General features: G+C 41.4%; 1 protein-coding gene across 3 annotated transcripts in view; it reads left to right on the forward strand.

The window, feature by feature from the left end:
- The first annotated feature begins 6,537 nt into the window (after window positions 1-6,537).
- Window positions 6,538-20,735, forward strand: part of GPR149 (G protein-coupled receptor 149) — a 29,203-nt gene continuing 15,005 nt past the window's right edge. For all 3 annotated transcript variants that reach the window (XM_052804114.1, XM_052804115.1, XM_052804116.1), the window contains exons 1-3: window positions 6,538-8,001; window positions 9,030-9,222; window positions 12,174-12,727. In XM_052804114.1, the coding sequence (XP_052660074.1) occupies window positions 7,033-8,001; window positions 9,030-9,222; window positions 12,174-12,727 (1,716 nt within the window). In that variant the 5' untranslated portion in view covers window positions 6,538-7,032. The remainder of the gene's footprint in view (window positions 8,002-9,029; window positions 9,223-12,173; window positions 12,728-20,735) is intronic.

Below are 20,735 nucleotides of genomic sequence, written 5' to 3' on the forward strand. Positions count from 1 at the left end.
ATCTGAAATCCACTGAATTTGCTTTATCTGCTGTATTTGTTTTACAATATCAGTTGTGGGTTTTTTCAGCTTTACCCCAGACTCTCTTTTTTCCTATTTTTCCAAAATTTTCAATGCTTCAAGTCAGAATAGAAGTCTTCCTAAGGAACTCCCAGGAAAATCGCTACACTCTAAGCCACAGGAGCCTTCCCTAATGGGTGAGCTTAAGAAATTTCCCTGCAGAGTCTTTCTTTCTCATTCAGGCTGGTGAAAGGCTGCCATCTTCCTGCAGAGCTGCTCCTCTCCTTGGAGCTGCTCCTCGCCTTGGGGCTCCTCCTCTGGGAAAGAGCAGCACGTTTCTGCTACTCTGCTTATTTGGAGAAGGAATACTAGTCTGCTGCACAAAAATCATCTCTTCCTTTCAAGTAAAGACCCTTAAAGTCTCTGTAACATATGTGGAGAATAGACAGGATTCCCTTTTTTTTTAGAAAAAAGATGTTTTCTTTGATTTTACATGTGGTAAGCTGTGTCCTATGCTTTGCCCACATTCTTTGGGTATCATTTATGATAGCATTTATATTTGAGGTTTCAGGGTAAAGCAACACTTAAAACACTGGCTTCCTTGCAAAAATATTTGGTGAATAATAGTATCTTTCCAAGAAACGAGTCAGTGCTAGAAAGAGAATAGTTTTGTTGGTACAGGTAAAAGCAAATAACCAGCAAATACAAGTTCTTAGACCTCTAGAGGCAGAATTTGGTTCCAGAGCTTTCAATCTTCACTCATTAAAACTCGATTTCATCCTAACTCCTGGGGCTGAATTTCCTGGTCTGCTCATTCAGCCTTCCTTGAAGGTGAGTGGGAGAGAATATGATGAGGAAGTAATGATGGAAAGAGAAATGAAGGGCTAAGGCAACCCACTGCAGAGCTCTTGAGACTATACAGGAGGCAGTGAAATGTGCAAACTGTATTACAAACGGCTCTTGCGGTCATTAATTTTATTACTATTGGAGAAAGTTCTACATATACAGCTGATTTTCCTGCTGCTTCCAGATGGGGTCATAGCTGGGTCACTCAAAGGCATATGCTTTCTTCCTTTTCTTTTTCCCCTCCTTTCAGAAAGGAATAATTGTTTCTTCCCAGCTGTTTGGATTCTTCAGTTAACTCTCTCAGTGCAGTTTTCCACAGGAGTGTGGTATTACTGCTGCCCAGCTCCTGGTAGATTGCACAACATTTGCTTTTTCTCCAATATGCTACATACATTTTGCAGCGTCTAAAATAGGAGTGATTACCGAGCACAATGTTACATTTACTGGATTTGTTCAGTGATTAGGTATGATCGTGCTAATACAGCTGCATTACGGGTGTTCTACTACTAGTAGAGCTGCGCAGCAAAATTAAAAGCATTCATATCATGCTGTTCCATGAATTATATTCATAGCCTGCTGTGCTCTCTATTAGAAAGCAAACAGTTACTGTGAGGAGGTGTACTGAAGAATTGCCTCCCTGCTAGCTGTCTGTCTCCTCCTATCAATTTGGTGAGCCAGGGGCTGCTGAATAAAAGTGACATTGTGAAGTGTCTTGTCTCAAGAGAGCAATTATGCCACACCTAGCAGAATGTCTTACTCTCCATGTTATCTAGAACTGAGCTTCTCTCCACTTTGGTAGCTGCAGATTTTACTACCATCTCTCTGCCTTGCCATCCGCTGGAGAAATAACACCTTCCTGACTAGAACTGACCCTTTCTCCTCCTTGTATACTCTGCATACTTAATACCTCTTTCCTCTCAGCATTGCCATCCTGGAATTATTATTTTATAATTGCTTGTTTCTCTTCTAGTTGGTCCCACTTTGGATGTTTCCTGAATAACAGCACATAATCATCTCTGTTAGTGTGCATACAGTGCAACCCAGATGGATTCATTCTCATCTCTCAGCCATCTTGTTTATTGCCAGCCTCACTGAAGTGCTGGCATGGTTTTCATTTCCCATTGGCATGCTTTTTATAGGCTTCTGAACGTCTTGCGGAAAGATGCACACCATGATTATACCTCACCCAGTGGACACTTTCGGGTTTACTGACTTTTAGCTCCATTTGTCTCTTACTAATTCTGTAATTCTCCAAAAACGTTCCGTTCATTGCAGTCTCGGTTTACTGTCTATATTTACAGCATGGAAGCAAAAACCTAAAGCTAGGGAGCTCTGACACTGGGCACTGCTTAATACTGGCCCATCTGCTCAGAGAGGCACTTCCTCACGGAGGGACAGGCTGTGACGTGCTACTGCGAGTAACGATAACCCGTTGGTTTCAAAAGGAGCATCTGCACAGCTAGGTTCTGTTTTGCTTGAGTTAAAGCCGGTGCAGTCTAGCCCATAATGAGCACATAAGTTAAATCATATTTTTAGGTTTAATGGAATTACTCATGATTTACATTGCTCTAATTGCTCCAAATCAGTAAGCACCCTTTTCCTACAGCACAGCAGTACAGCTGCAGCGGAAATGGATTAAGTATAAGAGTATCTGCCTTTTATTAGAAGCTACCATTGATTTAATTCATCTGAGTCAAATAACTAGATGAAATAATTAGCTGCAGTTTAACTGTCTTGTATCTGAAAGTGATGTCTGAGTCCAATAGACCAAAAATGATCATTTAGTTCGACATCTTTTAAAAAGTCTGTTAAAAAGTTCTAGAAAAAAATAAAACATTTTCTTTCACATGCTGTTGAGGAGTAAATTACAAAGACATTTATGGAGTTTTACATATATACATTTGTGCCTGGCACAGAGGTTATATCACCTTCTGAAATGAAATATTTGTACAGCTGCTGTAATAACCTTGTCTCTCTTGAGTGACAAAAGGAAGCAAAACCATAAGTCAAAGCTTAGCTTAGTGCAAGGTGTGAAAATAAAATGTGACTCATACACTAAATAGGATGAATTTTTAATACCCTGTTTATTGGTTGTATTTTATGAATGGTGAATATTTGATTCTCTTTACAAGCATTTCTGAATTGTTACATGCAATGTGTCTCTTAGAAATCCCTTCGTGGACTGTCAAGTAGTGCTGACTCTTCCTTTAAAGAGACATCGTTGTGCAGTGCTGTTCGAAATGAGGCCAGAGAGGAGATTTCCATGCCTAATGTATTTTCTCTGTGTGATCATTCCTTAGCAGAAAGAATTCACACCCAGATAAAGAATATATACTTATATTGCAGAGGACAGTATTTGTATTAGGAACCTCCCATAATTCAGGAGGCTAAATGCGGAGAAGAAAGGGAATAGGTAGTAAGGATCTTAATCTACAAATTCATGCCTTCATTTAGACAGTCCAAACCAAGGACACAGCAGCAGACAAAGGTGTCTTTTTCTTTCTCTTGGTTTCTGCAAGATCATTACCCGTGGCTTTTTGGCAGTGCTGTATTATTCCATTCTAGCATTGTTTCTTTAGAAAATTTGGGAGAAGGTGGGTTATGATGACACTGTCTACCTCTCTTCTGGCTTACCTGTCCTTGCCACCCCCTGGCGTAGTTGAGTCTGTTCACGAATTTCAGGGAAATTTGGGAGTGAAATGACAATTGCAAAGGTAGTGTTCCTGTAAGTTTTGAAAGAATGCAATATAAACTCATCCTTTAGAAGAGATCAAAGAATCTAATTCAGATTCATTTGCCCCAGCCAATAGAGAAGTTTCAGAGCTTAGACCTTACTGGGCATGCAAGTCAACTACCTGGAGACACAGCTGTGTGGAAAATCATGCTTCTCTTTGTAAAGTTGTTATTTCTTACTACAACCGAATTCTGCCTTTAGTCTTAAGATGAAACTGATCTTTCTGTACATGTTTTATTGGAATTTATCAGTCATGTTAAAAAAAGATAAATAAGAAGGGAAGCTGCTTGAATTCATCGCTCCTAAGACCTTCATTTTATAACTATGAAATGACCAGAGGAAAGAACATTTCACCGTATTGTAATTTATGGTAAAAGCTGCCACAGAGAATGGCAAGTTGCAGTTCATATAATAAAATACATTCTGTGGGAAGATAAACTGAAGTGAGCAATATGTCATCTGCCTTAAATGGGCATGGCGATAAATAAAAGTGACTTTCTTCTTAAAAACACTGACGAGCATTTCATTCCAAATACAAATGGAAGGCACAGAATGGACTGCTCTTATCAAAGTTTCCAGAAAGCTACAGAGAGGCATAGAGGCTGTATATGCACAGCCAATAAAGCAAGGTCAGTAGAGTATGTGAAGAGGGTTGTACTGAGGGAACTTTCAGAAAATTTGTGGTTGATATCTGCCATCAGGGCTATTGGACATCCAGTGTGGGTATAATGACTCAGGATACAGGTGAAAAATTTTCTGAAGTAGGGAAAATAAATTTCCCAAGCATCATTAAAATTGTTTCTAAACACCCAACAGTAATGTAGCAAGAGCAAATGAAGATGACACAGGCAATGGAAACAGGGAATTTAGGAATGAAGGTAACTGATCACATATCAGGAAGCACTAAGACATGCCAGAGTGAATGAAGCTGGTTTCCCACAGTTTAGCATCCAGGTTAATTGAAATTTCAGCTGAAGCTTTCTTTATGGTTGGAGTATTTATAAAGCCTCTGCTTTGTGTTCACTAGTTTCTAGTGAAGAAGAGGGAACTCTGCTGCAGCCTGCTGTGATCTGTCTCCTCTGATTGGCTGCTCATTTTCGTAAAACTTGTCAGAAATTAATAGCTTTGACACCATCAGACTGAGATGAAAAAGATCATTTTGTCAAAACGAATTGAGGGATGGGGAGTGGAAGAGAGAGACATGCGCACGCATATATCCACACTCAGGCACTGTGGTCATGTGTTTCCTGAGGAAGCCAGGCTAAAAAATAAAGGTCCAAACAAGGGTGAATGATGCTTCTTTCTCTTCTTATCTCTTGACTGTACTTCTGACCAGGCTTACACTGTTAATCTTAAGATTTAGAACACTGTCCTTAATTTAAAGTTGACTTGCGGGGGCAGAGGTGACTGTGATTTGTAAATAGAAGGAAATGAGCCCTGGCCTTTAGCTGGCACAGCACAGATTAACAATCAATAGTCCAGCAGGACAGATAAATCACAAAAGCCAAGTCAAATCCTGTACAGTTAAAGGCCAAATGGATGGTCCAGATCCAGGACCGTGCCTTGCGTGGAAGGCAGGGTGGATGCTCCTCTCTTTTGCAAATTTCTGACATGAGGGTTGACAGTTGGTGCTGATAAATAATGCAGAATCCTCAAAAGAGAGGCAGCTGCGATGTGAAAGGGAGAATGGAGAGGCAAAGGCTCCTGGTCAGGCTGCATAGGAGGAGCGTGGCTTTACAACAGGTCCTGCAATGAGGACAGTTCTATGGCTGTATGGGGCACATGGGGTTGACTGGAAGACCTAGCCTGGTTTAGGGCATCAGCCTTCCCAGTGCCATGGCAGGGCAGCTTGAAAATTGGAAATGAAGGAGGGGTTATTCAGATAAGTTGTCATTGCCCTTAGCTCTGATCCTTGTATTGTGGGCTCTTGTCACACAATACAGCTGTGGCCCTGCGTTCTCTTTCAGTGCCTGTCCCGTTTGGGGCACAATTGAGAATTGCTGCCTCCAACCCTGCCCTGCCCTGGCAGGAGGGAAAAAAACACTTGAGCAATCCAGCTGTTGGCTTGACACAGCTAATGCATTTCAAAGTGGGTGGAATCGAGCAAGGATCAGGTTGTTAATAACACAGATTTCTAACTGAGTGGATTTGTAATGTTACCCAGACTAGCAAGTAATTCCAGCAGCCTTACAACATCACCCTTAATCAGAAAATATTTGTCCCGCATCCCATCGCATATTTGAACTCAAAGTGGTGCCAAGAAGAAAAGAGAGGCAGAGTCCTCCAAGAAGATTGAATTGAACCTATCTGTCCACTTAACATCCGAGTGTTGAAAATTTTGTCAGCTTTTAAGTTTCACCAGTATTGCACTTTCTCAAGAGAAAACATTCATAACGTGCCAAAATGCACTTGGCTGTGATCCTATCCATGTATTCAGCTAGAGCAGATAGTCAGCATTTGATGCGGGTCAGATTTGAATCACGCAGGGAATGAAAGTTTTATAAACCCCAGACTGAGCTGAGATACCACATAGGCAGGCAACACCTGGCTCAGATGAATGGCATTTACCTGTCATTAATGAAAGGTTGTCACTATGTAGCTGTACGGTTAGCATCCATGTGCAGTGTATGTACATACACACGCACACTTGCAGTGGGAGTAGGAATACAAAAAGGCAGAGCAGGCACACCCCTTCTGTTTCATCTTCATAAAAGGCTCCTGCGGCTTTTCCCCTTGCTAAGCTTGGAGTACAGAAGTACGAAAGAATAAAAGCAGCGCTCTAGCTCATGATGCACAGCCCTGGAGCAGCCATGGGCTTTACGGGAATGACATTTACAGCTGACATCAGATCTGAGTATTTGCATTGGATTTCAGTGTCAGCATTGGAGGTGTGGCTTAGCAGGGACACTGTTTCAGTCTTCTGATCCAGCTAAGAGGCAGCTCCGGCTGAGAAGATACTCACTCCCCTCGTCTCTGCTATCCTGCTTGCATCTGACTCCTCCCTCCTGCAGCTCAGAACAGCGCAGGGTGAATCCAACAGCCTCTCATTTCTACTATGTTTCTCCCCGAGCTACTAGAGCTTGAACATACCTGATATTCTGCCTTCGTTTCACCTGAACTCGTGAGTAAGGCACGTTGCCTGATATCTGTCAAAAGTGAATGGCATGTTATTACCTGAAGAGCCTAAATTAACCGTCTTCCAGTACTGAAGGGATTATGAAGAACTGGATTTTTTTCAGCACCTTTGATACTTCATTGTTGCCTGAATTTTCGAGAGCATGAGTTGTCTGGTTATCAAGGGTGCTTTCACCTGAATATTTCTTCATCGGATGCCACAAAAGAGAGTCTAGGTTAACAAAGAAACTTGTGATGTGGAGCTAACTGTTCTGGTTTCAGCTAGTGAAAACTTGCAGAGTCAGTGAGAAGGCAAAGAAAAAAATTTGCCAAGGACGATGTCGGTAACGCCTAGTAATTTGTCACTCAATGGGACAAGCTTCTTCGCTGAAAATCATAGCATTATGGATAAGCCTAGCGAGCAGAGAACTTTGAATGTCTTTCTATTCTGCTTGACTTTCATCATTGCATTCACAGCACTTCTGGGCAGCATTTATTCACTAGTTTCCCTGCTGAAAATGCAAAACAAATCCACGGTTTCAATGATTGTGACCTCTTTGTCAATAGATGATTTGATCAGCATCGTGCCAGTGATTATTTTCATGCTCACCCAGTGGTCAAGTGATGTCCTCCCCCAGCCTCTGTGCACTACCTCAGCGCTTATATATTTATTCCAGGGCATTTCTAGCAACCTGAAAGGGTCTCTTATAGTTTCTTACAACTTCTACACCATCAATAAAACGGAGACAATGAGCTGCAGCACTTCGAAGCGACAAGTGAGCATGGTATGGGCCATTCTTACCATTTGGATTGTCAGTTTGCTGATCTGCATTTTGCCTCTCTGTGGTTGGGGCAAGTACATCCCCACCTCCTGGGGTTGCTTCACCGACTGTGCCAGTTCCTATATCTTGTTTTTATTTATTGTCTACTCGCTGTGCTTTTGCCTCCTCACAGTGCTGTCTGTTCCTCTAACTTACCAGCTGTTGTGCTCAGATGAGCAACAGCTATTACACATTGATTACCAGGAAATCTCTCGAGGCTACATCACCCCTGGAACACCTGCAGGCTGCAGTACTGCTACCCCATCTCTGTCACCGGTGGACCCTGTGGATAAAACCCTGAAGCATTTCCAAAACACGTGTCCAAGCTCGGAGGCAGTTTTTAGGAAAGGTGTGGCTGAGAGCGGTGCACTCGAGCCCCGTTGCGTGCACAGCATACAGAGCAGGAGCTTCACGGTGGGCTTTGCCCAGAAACGATTCTCGCTGATTCTTGCATTGACAAAAGTCATTCTCTGGCTTCCAATGATGGTAAATTGTCAGATTGCTTTACTTTCTAATGTTTACTTACATTTAAATGGGATGTGAGTTGGTGTGCCATGTATTGAAACAGATGAGCAGTAGCCATTGCAATTATTCCTTACAGTATAGTTTGTGCCAGCAAAAGTCCTTTAAAGCAGGTCTCTGTCACTACATGAATTTAACTGGCTTTCAGCAGGTTTGGCAGAGCCTGATTCATCAGTATGTTACTCTATCATCACATCATTTCTATCACCTGAATACAGGGATGAATAAGGTCCACCCTGTTGTATTGCCAGCTGTCTGACAAGCATTTGTTCAGCATTATGGGGGTCTGTGAATTGTACTAAGCTAGCTCTTCTGCCCCGCCTCACAGCTGTGAGTCACGTCCTTTGCCAGACTGGTTAAAAAATAGGAGTTTGTTAGAAAAATGAGGTTTGCTTGCATCTCTGTAATCTCTGTAGTACTGGGGGCAGGGGGAGGGAGTGCTGTCCGTGTGCATGCACTACTATATTTGGGAACAGTTACATTCATGTATAATTAGAAAGGAGTCTGCTGAGAACACGGAACATGGGTCTGGGGCAGTGTTATCCCAGTCCCCGGGATGTGTACAGAGTCAGCACCTGAGCTTCTCTCAAGGGAAAGAGAGCATTACAGAGCATCTGCAGTGCAGCCCTCTGTGGTGCTAAGTTCTCTCCTGTTCCCCACCAGGAGTTGGGGTTCCTCAATACCATGCAGGAGAGACTGCGCTAGCAGTGCCTTCTAAGTTGCTTGGATTGCGAGTTGCTTGTTTTAATGGTGCTCAGATGTCTATATTTAGCTTAAGCAAGGGTTTTTCTGAGAAATGCAGAATGAAGAGAGTCTCTTGTCAGTGTATTTTCTCTACTCTCTGTTAGAAACAAAATTGTTAGGCTCAGCAAACATTAATGACAACCTGTGTCTTTTACTTGTGTCATATTAATGGTGAGATGTTCTGTTTATTCCTGGAAGTATCTCATGTGCCTGAAGCAATTTAAATTTCAAAATGCTCTGCCTTTCAGATACAAATGGTTGTCCAGCACATCACTGGTTTTCAAAGCCTTTCATTTGAGATGCTTAGCTTCCTGCTGACTTTGCTGGCTGCCACAGTCACACCAGTATTTGTCCTGTCAGAACACTGGATCCACCTGCCCTGTGGCTGCATCATTAATTGCAGGAGGGATTCTTATGCAGTGTCTTCAGAAGAACTCAAAAGTAAGTATGGAGGGGTGACACGCAGCTGGAATGTATCTTGTAGTAAACAGGATAGGAAGTTAGTGTCAGTAGCAGTACTTTGTACTGCTTGAAATAATTTACGTGAATTATACAGACATTATTCAGAACAGTAAATGAGACTCACAACATTAATGCGAGACAGCTGGAGGGAAATAGTGGATGCTGAGGCACAGAAGCTTGGCTGATTTTCCCAGGTCGCTGTCAGATCTTTTAGCAGATTCTGATGGACTCTGAATCCCAATTTTGCTCTCCTTTCCTACCCTGGGAAAGATCTATCTACCAAAATCTGACTTCTACTAATCAAATACATGGAACATGCTAAACATGTTTAACGTCGTGGGGGAAAAAACCATGCTAATTGCGAGCAAATTATAAGGAGAGGAGCTATTGTTTGTACACCTGTGCCGTAGCTACTAACCAGAAATCACAGCAACACCAATAAGCAAAGAGCGAAGGACATGATTTATGGGAGGGGCCTGTATCTCAGTGTGTTCATGCCGCTTGTTGAAAGCTGAGGAACTCCTACACAGTTTTTGCCTAAAAATATTTCCCTGCATGTTTATAAAGTTTACCTTGGTGTAACAGAGGATGCCAGACCTTCACTGGTAACCTTCCTGGAATCTTCTAAAGCCCTGTTTTTCTCTGGGCCTCCATGTAAAACCAGCTGGAGGAATCCCTGCACACGCTGACTGCCACAGCCTGTCTCCTGCAGTTACACGACTTTTGTTCTTTTCATAAAGAACTTGATCATGTGGTAATACTCAGTCAGAGAAACAGAAGAAGAAGAAATACAGCAATCACTCCATGAACTTACTGCTAGTGAAAAACACATTTAGGCTTCTGTGAACATGAATAACATCATCATATTTGTGGCTAAAAGACTGCATAATGCTTTCCTGTAAATTTCCTGGCCACGGTTACTTATGAAATACATGAACATCGGAGACTGAGGTATCTGCACAGAGGGACTGCATTTTGAATTACAAATGAAAATACGTTTCCAGTGTTAGTCTGAGAGAAGTGTTTCTTATTTAAATGTTTTATTGAAGCTTATTATACCTACTAATATAAGTTTAGTATCTTTATTAGTGATGAATTTACATTAATTACACACAAATGTATGAATTTATGTTCATACATGCTTGCTTTTTGGGACAACTGAAAATGCATGAACTTAAAAAAATTCAGCTATTCAACAGTAGGTAATTATGGAAAGTTTGAAGGATAGAAATCTGCCACAGGATATTAAATACATCTGTATCTGTTAGATGTCTGTTAACATATAATACATATGTTCCAGTAAAAATATAGTAAGGAAGTGTACAAGGAGGGAGGATAGAGCAATAGTTGATTTTTTAATTTACATTCATAATTATTATCAAGAATAACTTAACAGAAAAATAATTTCAATTTCCTATTTATAATACTGCAATTATATTAGTATATAAAAATAATAGATTTATGCATTAATCTTTCAGAAGTGAGAGTTGCAGTGCTAGAGTTTGATACAGTTGTCCCTTGAGGCCTGGTCCAAGGGGAATTGAAAGTGCTGGCAAGTTTTATTTAGAAAGTTAGGAATAGAATAGAATAGAATAGAACAGAACAGAATCGTTCAGTTGGAAGGGACCTACAAGGATCATCTAGTCCAACTGCAAAAGTTAAGAGCTAAATACTTCTGAGGATCTGGGTGTTGTTTCCCATTCTCTGGAGTTAAAGTCCTCTGACATCAGTGGGTGAATTCCTGACATTCACTGCATGTTTAGGGAGAAAGAAGCTCCTGAATCCTAGAGAAAAGCCATTCTCATTCATGGCTTTCACTTGCTTTGAACACATTCTCCAAGTGCAGAATGGCTTGTGCTGCAATTGATGGCGTTTTAACTGCTTTCCCAGAGAGGATGACTGCAGTTCATCACGAAGGCAGTTTATTTCAGATGTATTTGATAATGCTATTTACAGAGATAAATGTACAGCAGATGGAAAAGTAGCAGTTACAAAATCATTTAAAGTAAATCTGTGACTTCTAGATATTTGTACTGAAGACTATTCTCAAGTTTTAATGTAATGACTGCTGAGGTCAGAATTTCACCCACAATTAAATATGATCTAGTAAGCACACAAACTGTTGAATAGAAACAGAGATTGTATAAATGTATCCCCATACCTTTTATTTTATAATTTAGCATGAAAGGTTTGGTGGGAAGATGATTTCATTACTTAAATAAAAGGCACTTCTTTAGTTACTACATAATGTAAGATGAAAAGGGAGAGTATGAAGAATCTCAGGTGATTTGTGTTAGAAGGGAGGAAGAATGAAAGGGTATAAGTAATGATTGAGAATTTTTATTTAATTGTTCAATCACTGTGTAAGATTAGTTGGAGCACTGAATTTAGAATGGAGAATATAAAAAAATTTCATTGTGTAAATACTTCAAATATTTATTTTTTTATTGTAGAATTCTGTTTTTCTTGCTTGACTATTGATATCAAAGGTTAGTTATAGATTCTTAGGAATATTTTATCATTTTGTACATTTTTTCACCTTCAGGAATATAGCTGAAACAGGCTGTGAAAAAAAAAAGAGTATGACAAAATTTAAATTTTTTCTTCTTGTGTATATCCGACAAAATATCATATATTGTAGTGGTTTTGAAAATGGCAGATAATCTACCAGTTTCTGGGAATCCGGTAATCCATTAATTTTGGAATGTATAATTTCTGAATTCATTAAGAAGGCAGTATAATAACATACTATCTGCAAAGTCTTTCTTCTCAACAATTCATTCTTTTTATGGATAGAAAATTGTCTGTTTCGAGCAGTAGTTAAACAATTTATTCCATGTTTCAGAATGTCATTTTCACTGCGAGTGTAACCTCATTTATCTTCTTGGTTTTGACTCTTCCAATGTGACATTTCTTTCCTTTCCCCTTAGCCAAACGTAGGGGTTTCGAATTCAACCTGTCGTTCCAGCAAGGTTATGGAATCTACAAAATATCCCGCGAAAACCACCACCGCCACGACGGTGGCGGTAAATCTACGTCCTGTCACAACCTGGTGAGCTACGGCTGCGGTAACGCGGACGAACCTCGGAGAGGAAGCGACGATCCCCCCCGCTGTGGCAAGGCGGACTTCAGCACCACGGCCCCGGCGGACAGCTCCCGGGACGCCCCGGCGGGCGCCGCGGCCGCGCCGGCCCCGGGCCAGGAGGGGAGCACCGACCGCCGCCTCCTTCCCGACAAACCGGGAACCGACCGCCTCCTGCCCGACCAACCGGGAACGCACCGCCTCCTTCTTCCTGACAAACCGGGAGCCCACCGCCTCCTTCCTGGCAAACCGGGAACCGCGAGAAGAGAAGAGATCAGAAACTTTGAGAAGTTGACCTTTTCTGAGGGACCAGAAAGGAGGCTGTCTCATGAGGAAAGCCATAAACCTGAACTCGCAGACTGGGAATGGTGCAGGAGCAAATCCGAGAGGACCCCTCGGCAGGTAAAATATGAATTTGCCCTTATTTTTTTCTGATAATAAGAATTACCTTACCAAAAAATAAGAATAATTTTCACTACATTGAAATTACTATTAGTCCTATTGGTAGTGTAGTTACTTTTAGTAAAAATCATGCTCAGCATTGTATATTTTAGTAACCACGCACCTATTTGCAGATTCTGATCCTGCAATAATTTCTCACTTGTCTTCTCAGTCATAGGTTTTTAATTATTATTAACTATTTTGTGTGCACCTGCATGATCTGTATATGGTAAGAATTCAGTATGAATTATGTTAATTCATCTTAATGAATAGGAATTTTCTCTCCCAAAGACTCCAAAAGATTATATTTTCAAGAGTATTTCCAAGCATCTGGTGACTTTTTTTGTCATGCTTATGTTTTGGGTAGGGGAAAAAAGAGGACTGCAAAACCAAACATGAATGGTAAGTCCACAGAGAAATGCAGATTTCAATCTGGGCATAAAGATTCGTATTAGAATCAAACAAAAAGATTCCAAGTATTATATTGTTCATCCCTTTCCTTTAGATTGTGGACAGTTATTGGCAAGAAGAAATTCTGAGAAATGTGTTAGTTTGCAGGAGCTCTGAGGGAAAAATGAAGGTGGAGTCTTAATACATTAGCGCTTCAATTGAAAGACTTGTTAAAGGTGTCTGTAACCTCAGCTTGTGTAGTTCTTTGCACAGAGGTTCTGATTCTGCTCTCTCACATTTGCTGTGCACTGTACTGAATCCAACAGCTTTTCACAGCTTGGGAGAAAGGGAATATCAAAAACCATAGGCTTTAAGGACATGCCATCTAAAATTACTAGAGAGCACTCCAATCTTTCTGTATAACTCTTTCACCTAAAGAGGCGTCGTATTGAATGTACCACCATTGCCACAAAAGCTGGGGTTTGCTTTTGGTTATCACATTGCAGGACTAAGGTCTGTTCCAAGTGCAGACTACTCATTTGCCTATTCCTTGCTGTGCTGATAATGGCATATCAAGGACAGCAGGATCACCGATTTCCTCAGCTTAGAGGCATTTTGATTCTGCCATGACAAACCTTGTTAGTGCGCATACTGGGAGGGTCTGCACTGACTTCTGGCTAGGGTTGGGTTCAACACTAAGGAAGAGCTGTGAGAGAGAGTTGCCCAAAACTGCTACTTGTAGAATGGCAGACTGAAATTGGATCCAGCAAAAGGACAGCTATTATCTCATGTAAGAACGTGGACTTCAAGGAGAACTGCCAAGCTTTACTATTATTTTCTATAATCAGTGTTTAAGGGACAAAATTTCACAACTGCGGGTGGAATGCCCTTAATGGAAGAAGGGAAAGATTGTTAGCCATTCCTTGTCAACTGTCTATTAAGCGGGCAATGAGTATGAGGATTTTCTGTCTCCTGAAAATTCATGATTATGAACCAAAGGCCAAATGCTGGTATGAGGCACCAGGTGAGCCTGCAGTGTGATATCTGTAGTGGAAATTGAAATGAGCAACAAGTGTTTATTCCTGTGGAATTTACATGCTGCTTTCGTCACATACTGGACTCTAAAAAGCATCTCAGAGTGGCCTAAGGAGTGAAAAGAGGTAGTACTGTATCATGCAATTATCTGTTCCTTCTGTGTGCACCTTTCCCGTGCTATGGCATTTATGCTCCAGTACACAATTTTGGTCTGCGTAGTGTATATAATGGTCTTCTGGCAGCATAGATGTATAGCCATTTTCAGCATAAACCAGGGCAGTTCTGTGTACGTATAAGTACAGTTTTCATGTTTTATATAAGACACAGTCATAGGTTCATATTGCTGCTGTAAATTGACTCTGAGACAACTTAAAATGTCAATTCTGCCTGCTCACCTTTGGAAGTTTCCCTTGGCGGAATCCAAAAGGAGCCAGTATTGGCTTTCAATTTATTATGCATGAGCAACCAAGAAACACATGCAGAAGGACAAAACCAAAGAACATTGAAGTATTTTAAAAAATATTTTATTACTATTTGAGTAATAAATAATAATACTATTTGAGGTTGAGTTTTCATTTTATTTGATTAAATTTCAGGAGCTTTTGTAGTATGTGGCAAAATTACTGCTTTTCTTCTATATTTGCACAGTGAGAAGTTCATATCGGACAAAGGAAAAGCATATCTTCAGTTTTTCTCTAGGATTGTGACATTGAGAGAAAACAAGAGTGTGTATCTCTCTTCTAAGGAATAAACAAAAACTTAAATGAAAACTTAAATGCTCAGGAGGATGATTTTATATTTGGGGAAAGCTGTTTCTTGTGTCATATGGAAGCAGTTACTCTCCCACTGTCCTTCAGTGGTCACAGAAACTAAAGTATCAGTTGCCTGTTAGTGTCTCCATTGAAATAAGCAGAAGTCTCTGTAAATCTGAGAAACACGCTTCCAGGTGATGTAGTGACATGCTTATGCCCTATTCAAGGACAACGGAAGCTGGTCGATAATTTTCCTGGAAGGCTTAGTTTTTTCCCAAGCTATCCTGCCAATGTTTGGAAGGGCAAACTTGCATTAAGAAAGTTGAATGTTAAGGTCCAAATGGGAGGGAAGGACTTGACCTTGCCTGGGTTATGAGAACCATGTCTTCTGGAGCGCATGCTGCCTGGGCTAAGTGAGATTGTCATGCTTTTTTAGCATTTCCTGCAGAACCACGGCTTCTGTTAATCTTTCCAACGTGTCACTTCAGTGAACTCCACAGTCAGTACAGTCTCTCCTTGTTTATTTGAATTCCGATACCTGCTGATACCTAGAACCCCAGTCTTCCTCCCACCGCAACCCTGAGGTGATGCAGGAGGCAGGAATTTGGGCACGATGAAGTCAGAAGCCAAAGCCAGTCTGCCTGTCTGAGTGTTAACTAAACTCTGAGGGTTTGAGTGTGCACTGTGGAATTCAGTAGACATTGGGCATTATAATCAGTGGGAGTGGGGTAAGGGCCTGTGTGAAGTCCACAAGACAGGAGCTGCAGAAGGCCTTAGGGTGGAAAGGACTTCTGGAAGTCACCTAATCCAACCTCCTGCTCCAAGCAGGACTGACTTCAAAGCTAGATCAACTTGCTCTCGACCTTTGGCACATACATAGATAAGATGTATAAGATGTATTTTATATCTAAATAAGGGAGTCCCCTCTCCCTCTGATAAACACAAGTTTATCATTTGAGTCAAAGTAGGAATTTGTTTGATATTTCAAATTTGACTGATCATCCCTTTCATGAAAAAGCACATGTTCACTCTGTTGCAGTGTGCAGTGATGAACTACTGTGTTTGTGGGCAAAAGTAAATGGTGACTCAACCTGGTTTTATCTACTAGTTCTTGCTAGCCTCGTGCGCCATGTATAGTTTGATTAATAAAGTCGGTATATCACTAGGTTCATCATTAACTGTGGCTCTCCTTGCAGTAGTTTTCAGATGGTGTTTAAAATTAAATAAATTCTTCTTCCCATCTCCTGTCGTTGCCATTTCAAATTGCTAGACCTGTGACTTCCATTACAGCAGGTACGAGCATCTCTTTGTGAAGCAGCTGGCAACGACTGCATGAGGATGGCTTTATGTGCCCTGAGGCTTTATATGTCACTTTTGGACATACTTCTTCACTACTTGCATTACAAGGAATCCCAATTCATCCTTCCCTGACATTTTCCAAGTTATAACCTGGTGTGCAGCTGCCAGGCATTAAGGCTCCTATGGTCTAAAAGTTCAAGGCTTCTGAGTTACAGATCTCACTGTTTCTGACATTCAGCATGAGTTTCCAGAGCTTCACAGCACTGACATTTGCTTTGCTGCTGAAAAAGGGCAGAATATGAAACTCCAGCAAGTGTTGTAAAAATAACTTTAATGCATTTCTCAGATGTATGTTGGATGAAAGATCAATTTGGACCAAACATTAAATAAGTTGAAAGCCATCCCTTTTATATATCCTGTCTGGAAGTCCCTAGGTATCTAAGAAAAGTCACTTTCTCCACATCACTCTCCATTTCTCACCTTTGTTAAAAAAGGAGTATTTCCCTAGCATTTATTGGCCGTGTACTTCTGCTTAATTTGTCAATTAAGCTAGCCAACTGGGGAGAAGGTACCAAACCTTACAAAGAAATGGATGATTATCCTAATAGGATAAAAGTTCCTCATCTTCAGTACTTTCAGACTATAAATGCTTGATCACAGAAATAAATATAGATGTTCTTATTAGAGTACTTCCAGGGTTCTTTTCAATAAGCAGAACTTGTAATAACTTACAGTAGGAGGAAGAATAGCAATTACGCATGGATTTTCAGCTTAGCTGTTAAGTGATGCAGTAAATGTGTCCTTACATGCTGAATTTCCACATAGCAAAGGGCATAGATGCTCGACATGAGAACTTGAGAAAAACATAATCTCAGTCCTGCACATACTTGTTGAAAATGGACAGTGAGTTGTCTTATAGAAAACTAGAATGCATTGTTCTTACATTAAAATTCTTCTGTCATTTCTGTTGTACTACGTGGTTTGAAAGCTTTTGAAATTAAGACCTCCCGTGATAGCCCTGAGAGCAGCCGGGTCGGGGTGCTACATTTCTCTGATGCTGTTATTGGGGTTCCCCCTCCTGTCGTTGTGCCTTTGTGCTCTTGCATGTTCATGGAGAGGATCTTTTACTCACACAACCAAACAATTTGCAGTTCTGCAGCAAAATGGAGAGCATTGCAGTAATCAAATCTAGAAAATTCCATGTTGATTGAAGTTACAGTTGGGAGAACTACAGTCAACTTCAGCCAGGTATTGAAGAAATCATTGTGAGAGTTGCTGCTGCTGAATGAGTAATACAATGTGCATTGCTGTAGCTGACGGGTGTCCCATTTGGAATAAAACCTGCTTTGCCAAGTGCAGTAAGCCAGAACATTTTGGTCAGGGCCAAAAAGGTGTAATAGTCTCATCCTGATCTCCAAAGAGCAGCTAGCCAGGCACACAGATTTTTCACAGAGGACAAGTATTTCTTAGCAGCAGGACAAGTAAACCCTTTACAATATAATCCTACTGCTTCCATCAGTGCATCAGCGTTGTTTCTGCTGCGCAGATGAAGCACCAAGTAACTGCCTCGGTGTTTGCCTAGTGCTGGCCACAGCATTTTCCTGTACTGTGCAGGTCAGCAGAAATCAGCTGGGTGTCACCAGCTTTCTAAGGGCCTGTTGTCATGCCTTTTTATTAATCCTTCTCATAGCCACTTTGCAGATTGAACAGGAGAGGAGAGAGAAAAGGGAGATGAGATGTAGTGTGCAAATAAAAGCAGGCTTGAACAAGCATCGTTTCATGAAAGAATAATTGCCCAAAGTTTCTCTGAGAAAGCTCAGGAGGAAAAGAAGCGACATACTGGAGAACAGTCCAGCCTGAGTGTGCTGTGGTCCAGAAACAAACCCAGCACACATCCTGCTCAGGGTACCTGCAGCAGCAGTTTTATCCTTTACAGGGTCACCTACTACTTCAGCCCTTCAAATGGCCCAAGTTATGTGGGACACAATTTGGCGTGAGGAAGTTGTTGGCACAAGTGGCAGTGATGAGAATCAGAGCGGGTTGTGCAGAATGGTCTGAGCACCATTTCAGTAGAGGGATGGGTATGGGGGGAAAGGAAAGGCAAGGAGGACTTCTCCCACAAAAGAGAGCACATCCATGCTCATGTTTTATTTGAGGGACCTGTCTGAAACACAGAGACATGTCACTCTATGTTATTTTTAAAAGCCATGAAATCAATAAAAGGCAAACTGTTAACTTGAAATAAATTCTGCTTTCTCTGTAGATCCTGTTACTTAGTGTTGCTTATGTAAGGAAACGTAATTAGGATGTATACTTCTGCCACAGATCATGTCAAGGCCATGTTGAATTCCCGAGTTCATAGCAGTGAGTGAGATATTTACTGGCATTGATTTATAAAATTGACATTGTTTAAAGAAAACTGTGTGTGTGCACGCATGTTGATTTGTATGAGGCTGGTTAATGAGTTATGCTATTTTTGTAGGTATCTGTAATGATCTGGAGGTAGAAATACCTTAATCTGGTAACATTGAAATGATGATGCTACTCGGCAGATGCAGTGCAGCTGCATTCCATTCAGTGCACTTTGTCAGCACATTGCTTCTGAGAGGGTAGCAGGGATTGCACCAGCCGTCTGTTGCTTTGCAAGTTGTGTTACCAGAGAACTGGTGATGAGATCTTGCAGCTGTTAGTTTTGTGCTTCTGCTTACTCAGAGCTGGGGTAAAACAGAGAAAAGCAGGATGGGAAAGAGAAAGCTCAGTCACATGCATTGAATGTAGTTTAGAGTGAAAGGGCTTTATGTCTACTCTGACAATAACCACTCTCCAAAGCCACTGAAGTAGTGCTGGTCAAATGCAATACAATTCAAGAAAGATCCATCTTCTTTTAGCCTTCTTTTTTTTCATTTACTATATACCCTTTTTTTTTTTTTTTTGGCATTCACTAATTTTTTCCAGTTCTTCACCCAGTGTTGTGCTATTAGCCAGTTTTAGTGACTGTATGGTGGCTGCTCTTCAAGCTTTTAACAGACCACAAAAAAAAGTTACCGCAAAAGCAGGGTATGAAGCGTTCTGTTTTTCATTTCCAGAAACATCCATACATTCAAACTGTGTTTTCCCTTCTACTTAGCAACAAAACCTCTGATTATTTTGCAATACATCTGTTATAAGCTCTGCCTGTACTGGCAGTACTTCAAACTTCTCTGCAGATTTTTGCAGGCTGCCATCAAAAAGAATTGACCTAATCTCATGGAAATTAGTTGGTCCCTTGCCTGATCATAGACACTGCTGCTCTCACTGAGAGTTGATCCTAGTTCTGGACTTAAAAAAAATCGTGTTATATTAGGAGTTGATGTAGTGGGTTGAGTTCCACAGGCAGCTCCTCTACCCCTGCGGCTTTATGCTGCTGACAATCTGCTGGTTTCTTCTGAAACCCAGATGCATGCAATGCAAACACCGTGAGGTACTAAAACTGGAGGTCTAGGCTCCTGGAACTGCGGTGTCTCTAATAACGTTCCCTCTGCCAGGGAGGAAAACGATGTGTGAAGCAGCAGTCACTCTGCAGTGACCAGTTCTCCTCTTCTCTGCTCATTATTCTGCTGGCTCCCATGCCTGGAGGGCCTAGGGGAAGGAACCCCAGGCTGAACTGAAGATGGGAGTCTGCTTGCTCGGCCAGTACTGAATCCTCTTGAGAATATAGAGGGAAAATGGAATTCAGCTCTGTCCTGCATATCATCTGGATAAACTCTACTGAGCTTCCCACAAGTCAAGTTGGGGCAAAATGCACGTATAGCCCAGCGGTACTACAAGCTGCTGCTGGCTGCGATCTCCGGTCACAGCACAGTTATAATATCCAGCAAAACTAAAGTTTTATATGGCTTTGAATGACAGCAGATCCTTTGTCTGCCAGTTGCTTGGTTAGAGACAGTTTTGTCTTTGCTTTCTGGAAGGAGCCCAACACCAGTGCCACAAAAAGCCCGTAGAGATGCAATGTTTGCTTGTTACTTTTTTTGTCGTATGGGCTGGCAGTTCATTGGGTGGAGTAGGAAGCATGTCTGATCAGATGAAGCTGAGCCTGAGGCAGACTTTCAGAGTTTCCCTGCCAGGACTTCAGTGCTGCAGCTGAAGGGTGGCTGGAGCTGGGATGGGGTGGGGGCCATGGGGGCTGGTACAGCCTTTCTATGCCATAGGAGGGAGGACACATACAAGAGGAGGTACTAGGAAGGAAAGGGAAGATACAGCTGCTCTCTTAGGCTACTGCAGTAAATCCATCCTTGGAACTCCGTTTATAAATGCTTCTATCTGTACTATATCACAGTCCTAAAGAAATGCAACCATTTCCTTGGGTTGTGTTTGGCCTTTCTTTTAATTTTCTTTTATTTTCATAGCCAGAGCCTGATACATTGCTCCACTGTAGAAGTACTGCAAGTGGCAGTACATTCGTTTCAGTGGAACAAAACCTGATGACAGCTGAAGGGGGACATCACAACGTAGCT

This window comes from Harpia harpyja, chromosome 12 (assembly GCF_026419915.1).
Source record: "Harpia harpyja isolate bHarHar1 chromosome 12, bHarHar1 primary haplotype, whole genome shotgun sequence".
NCBI classification, from domain to species: domain Eukaryota; kingdom Metazoa; phylum Chordata; class Aves; order Accipitriformes; family Accipitridae; genus Harpia; species Harpia harpyja.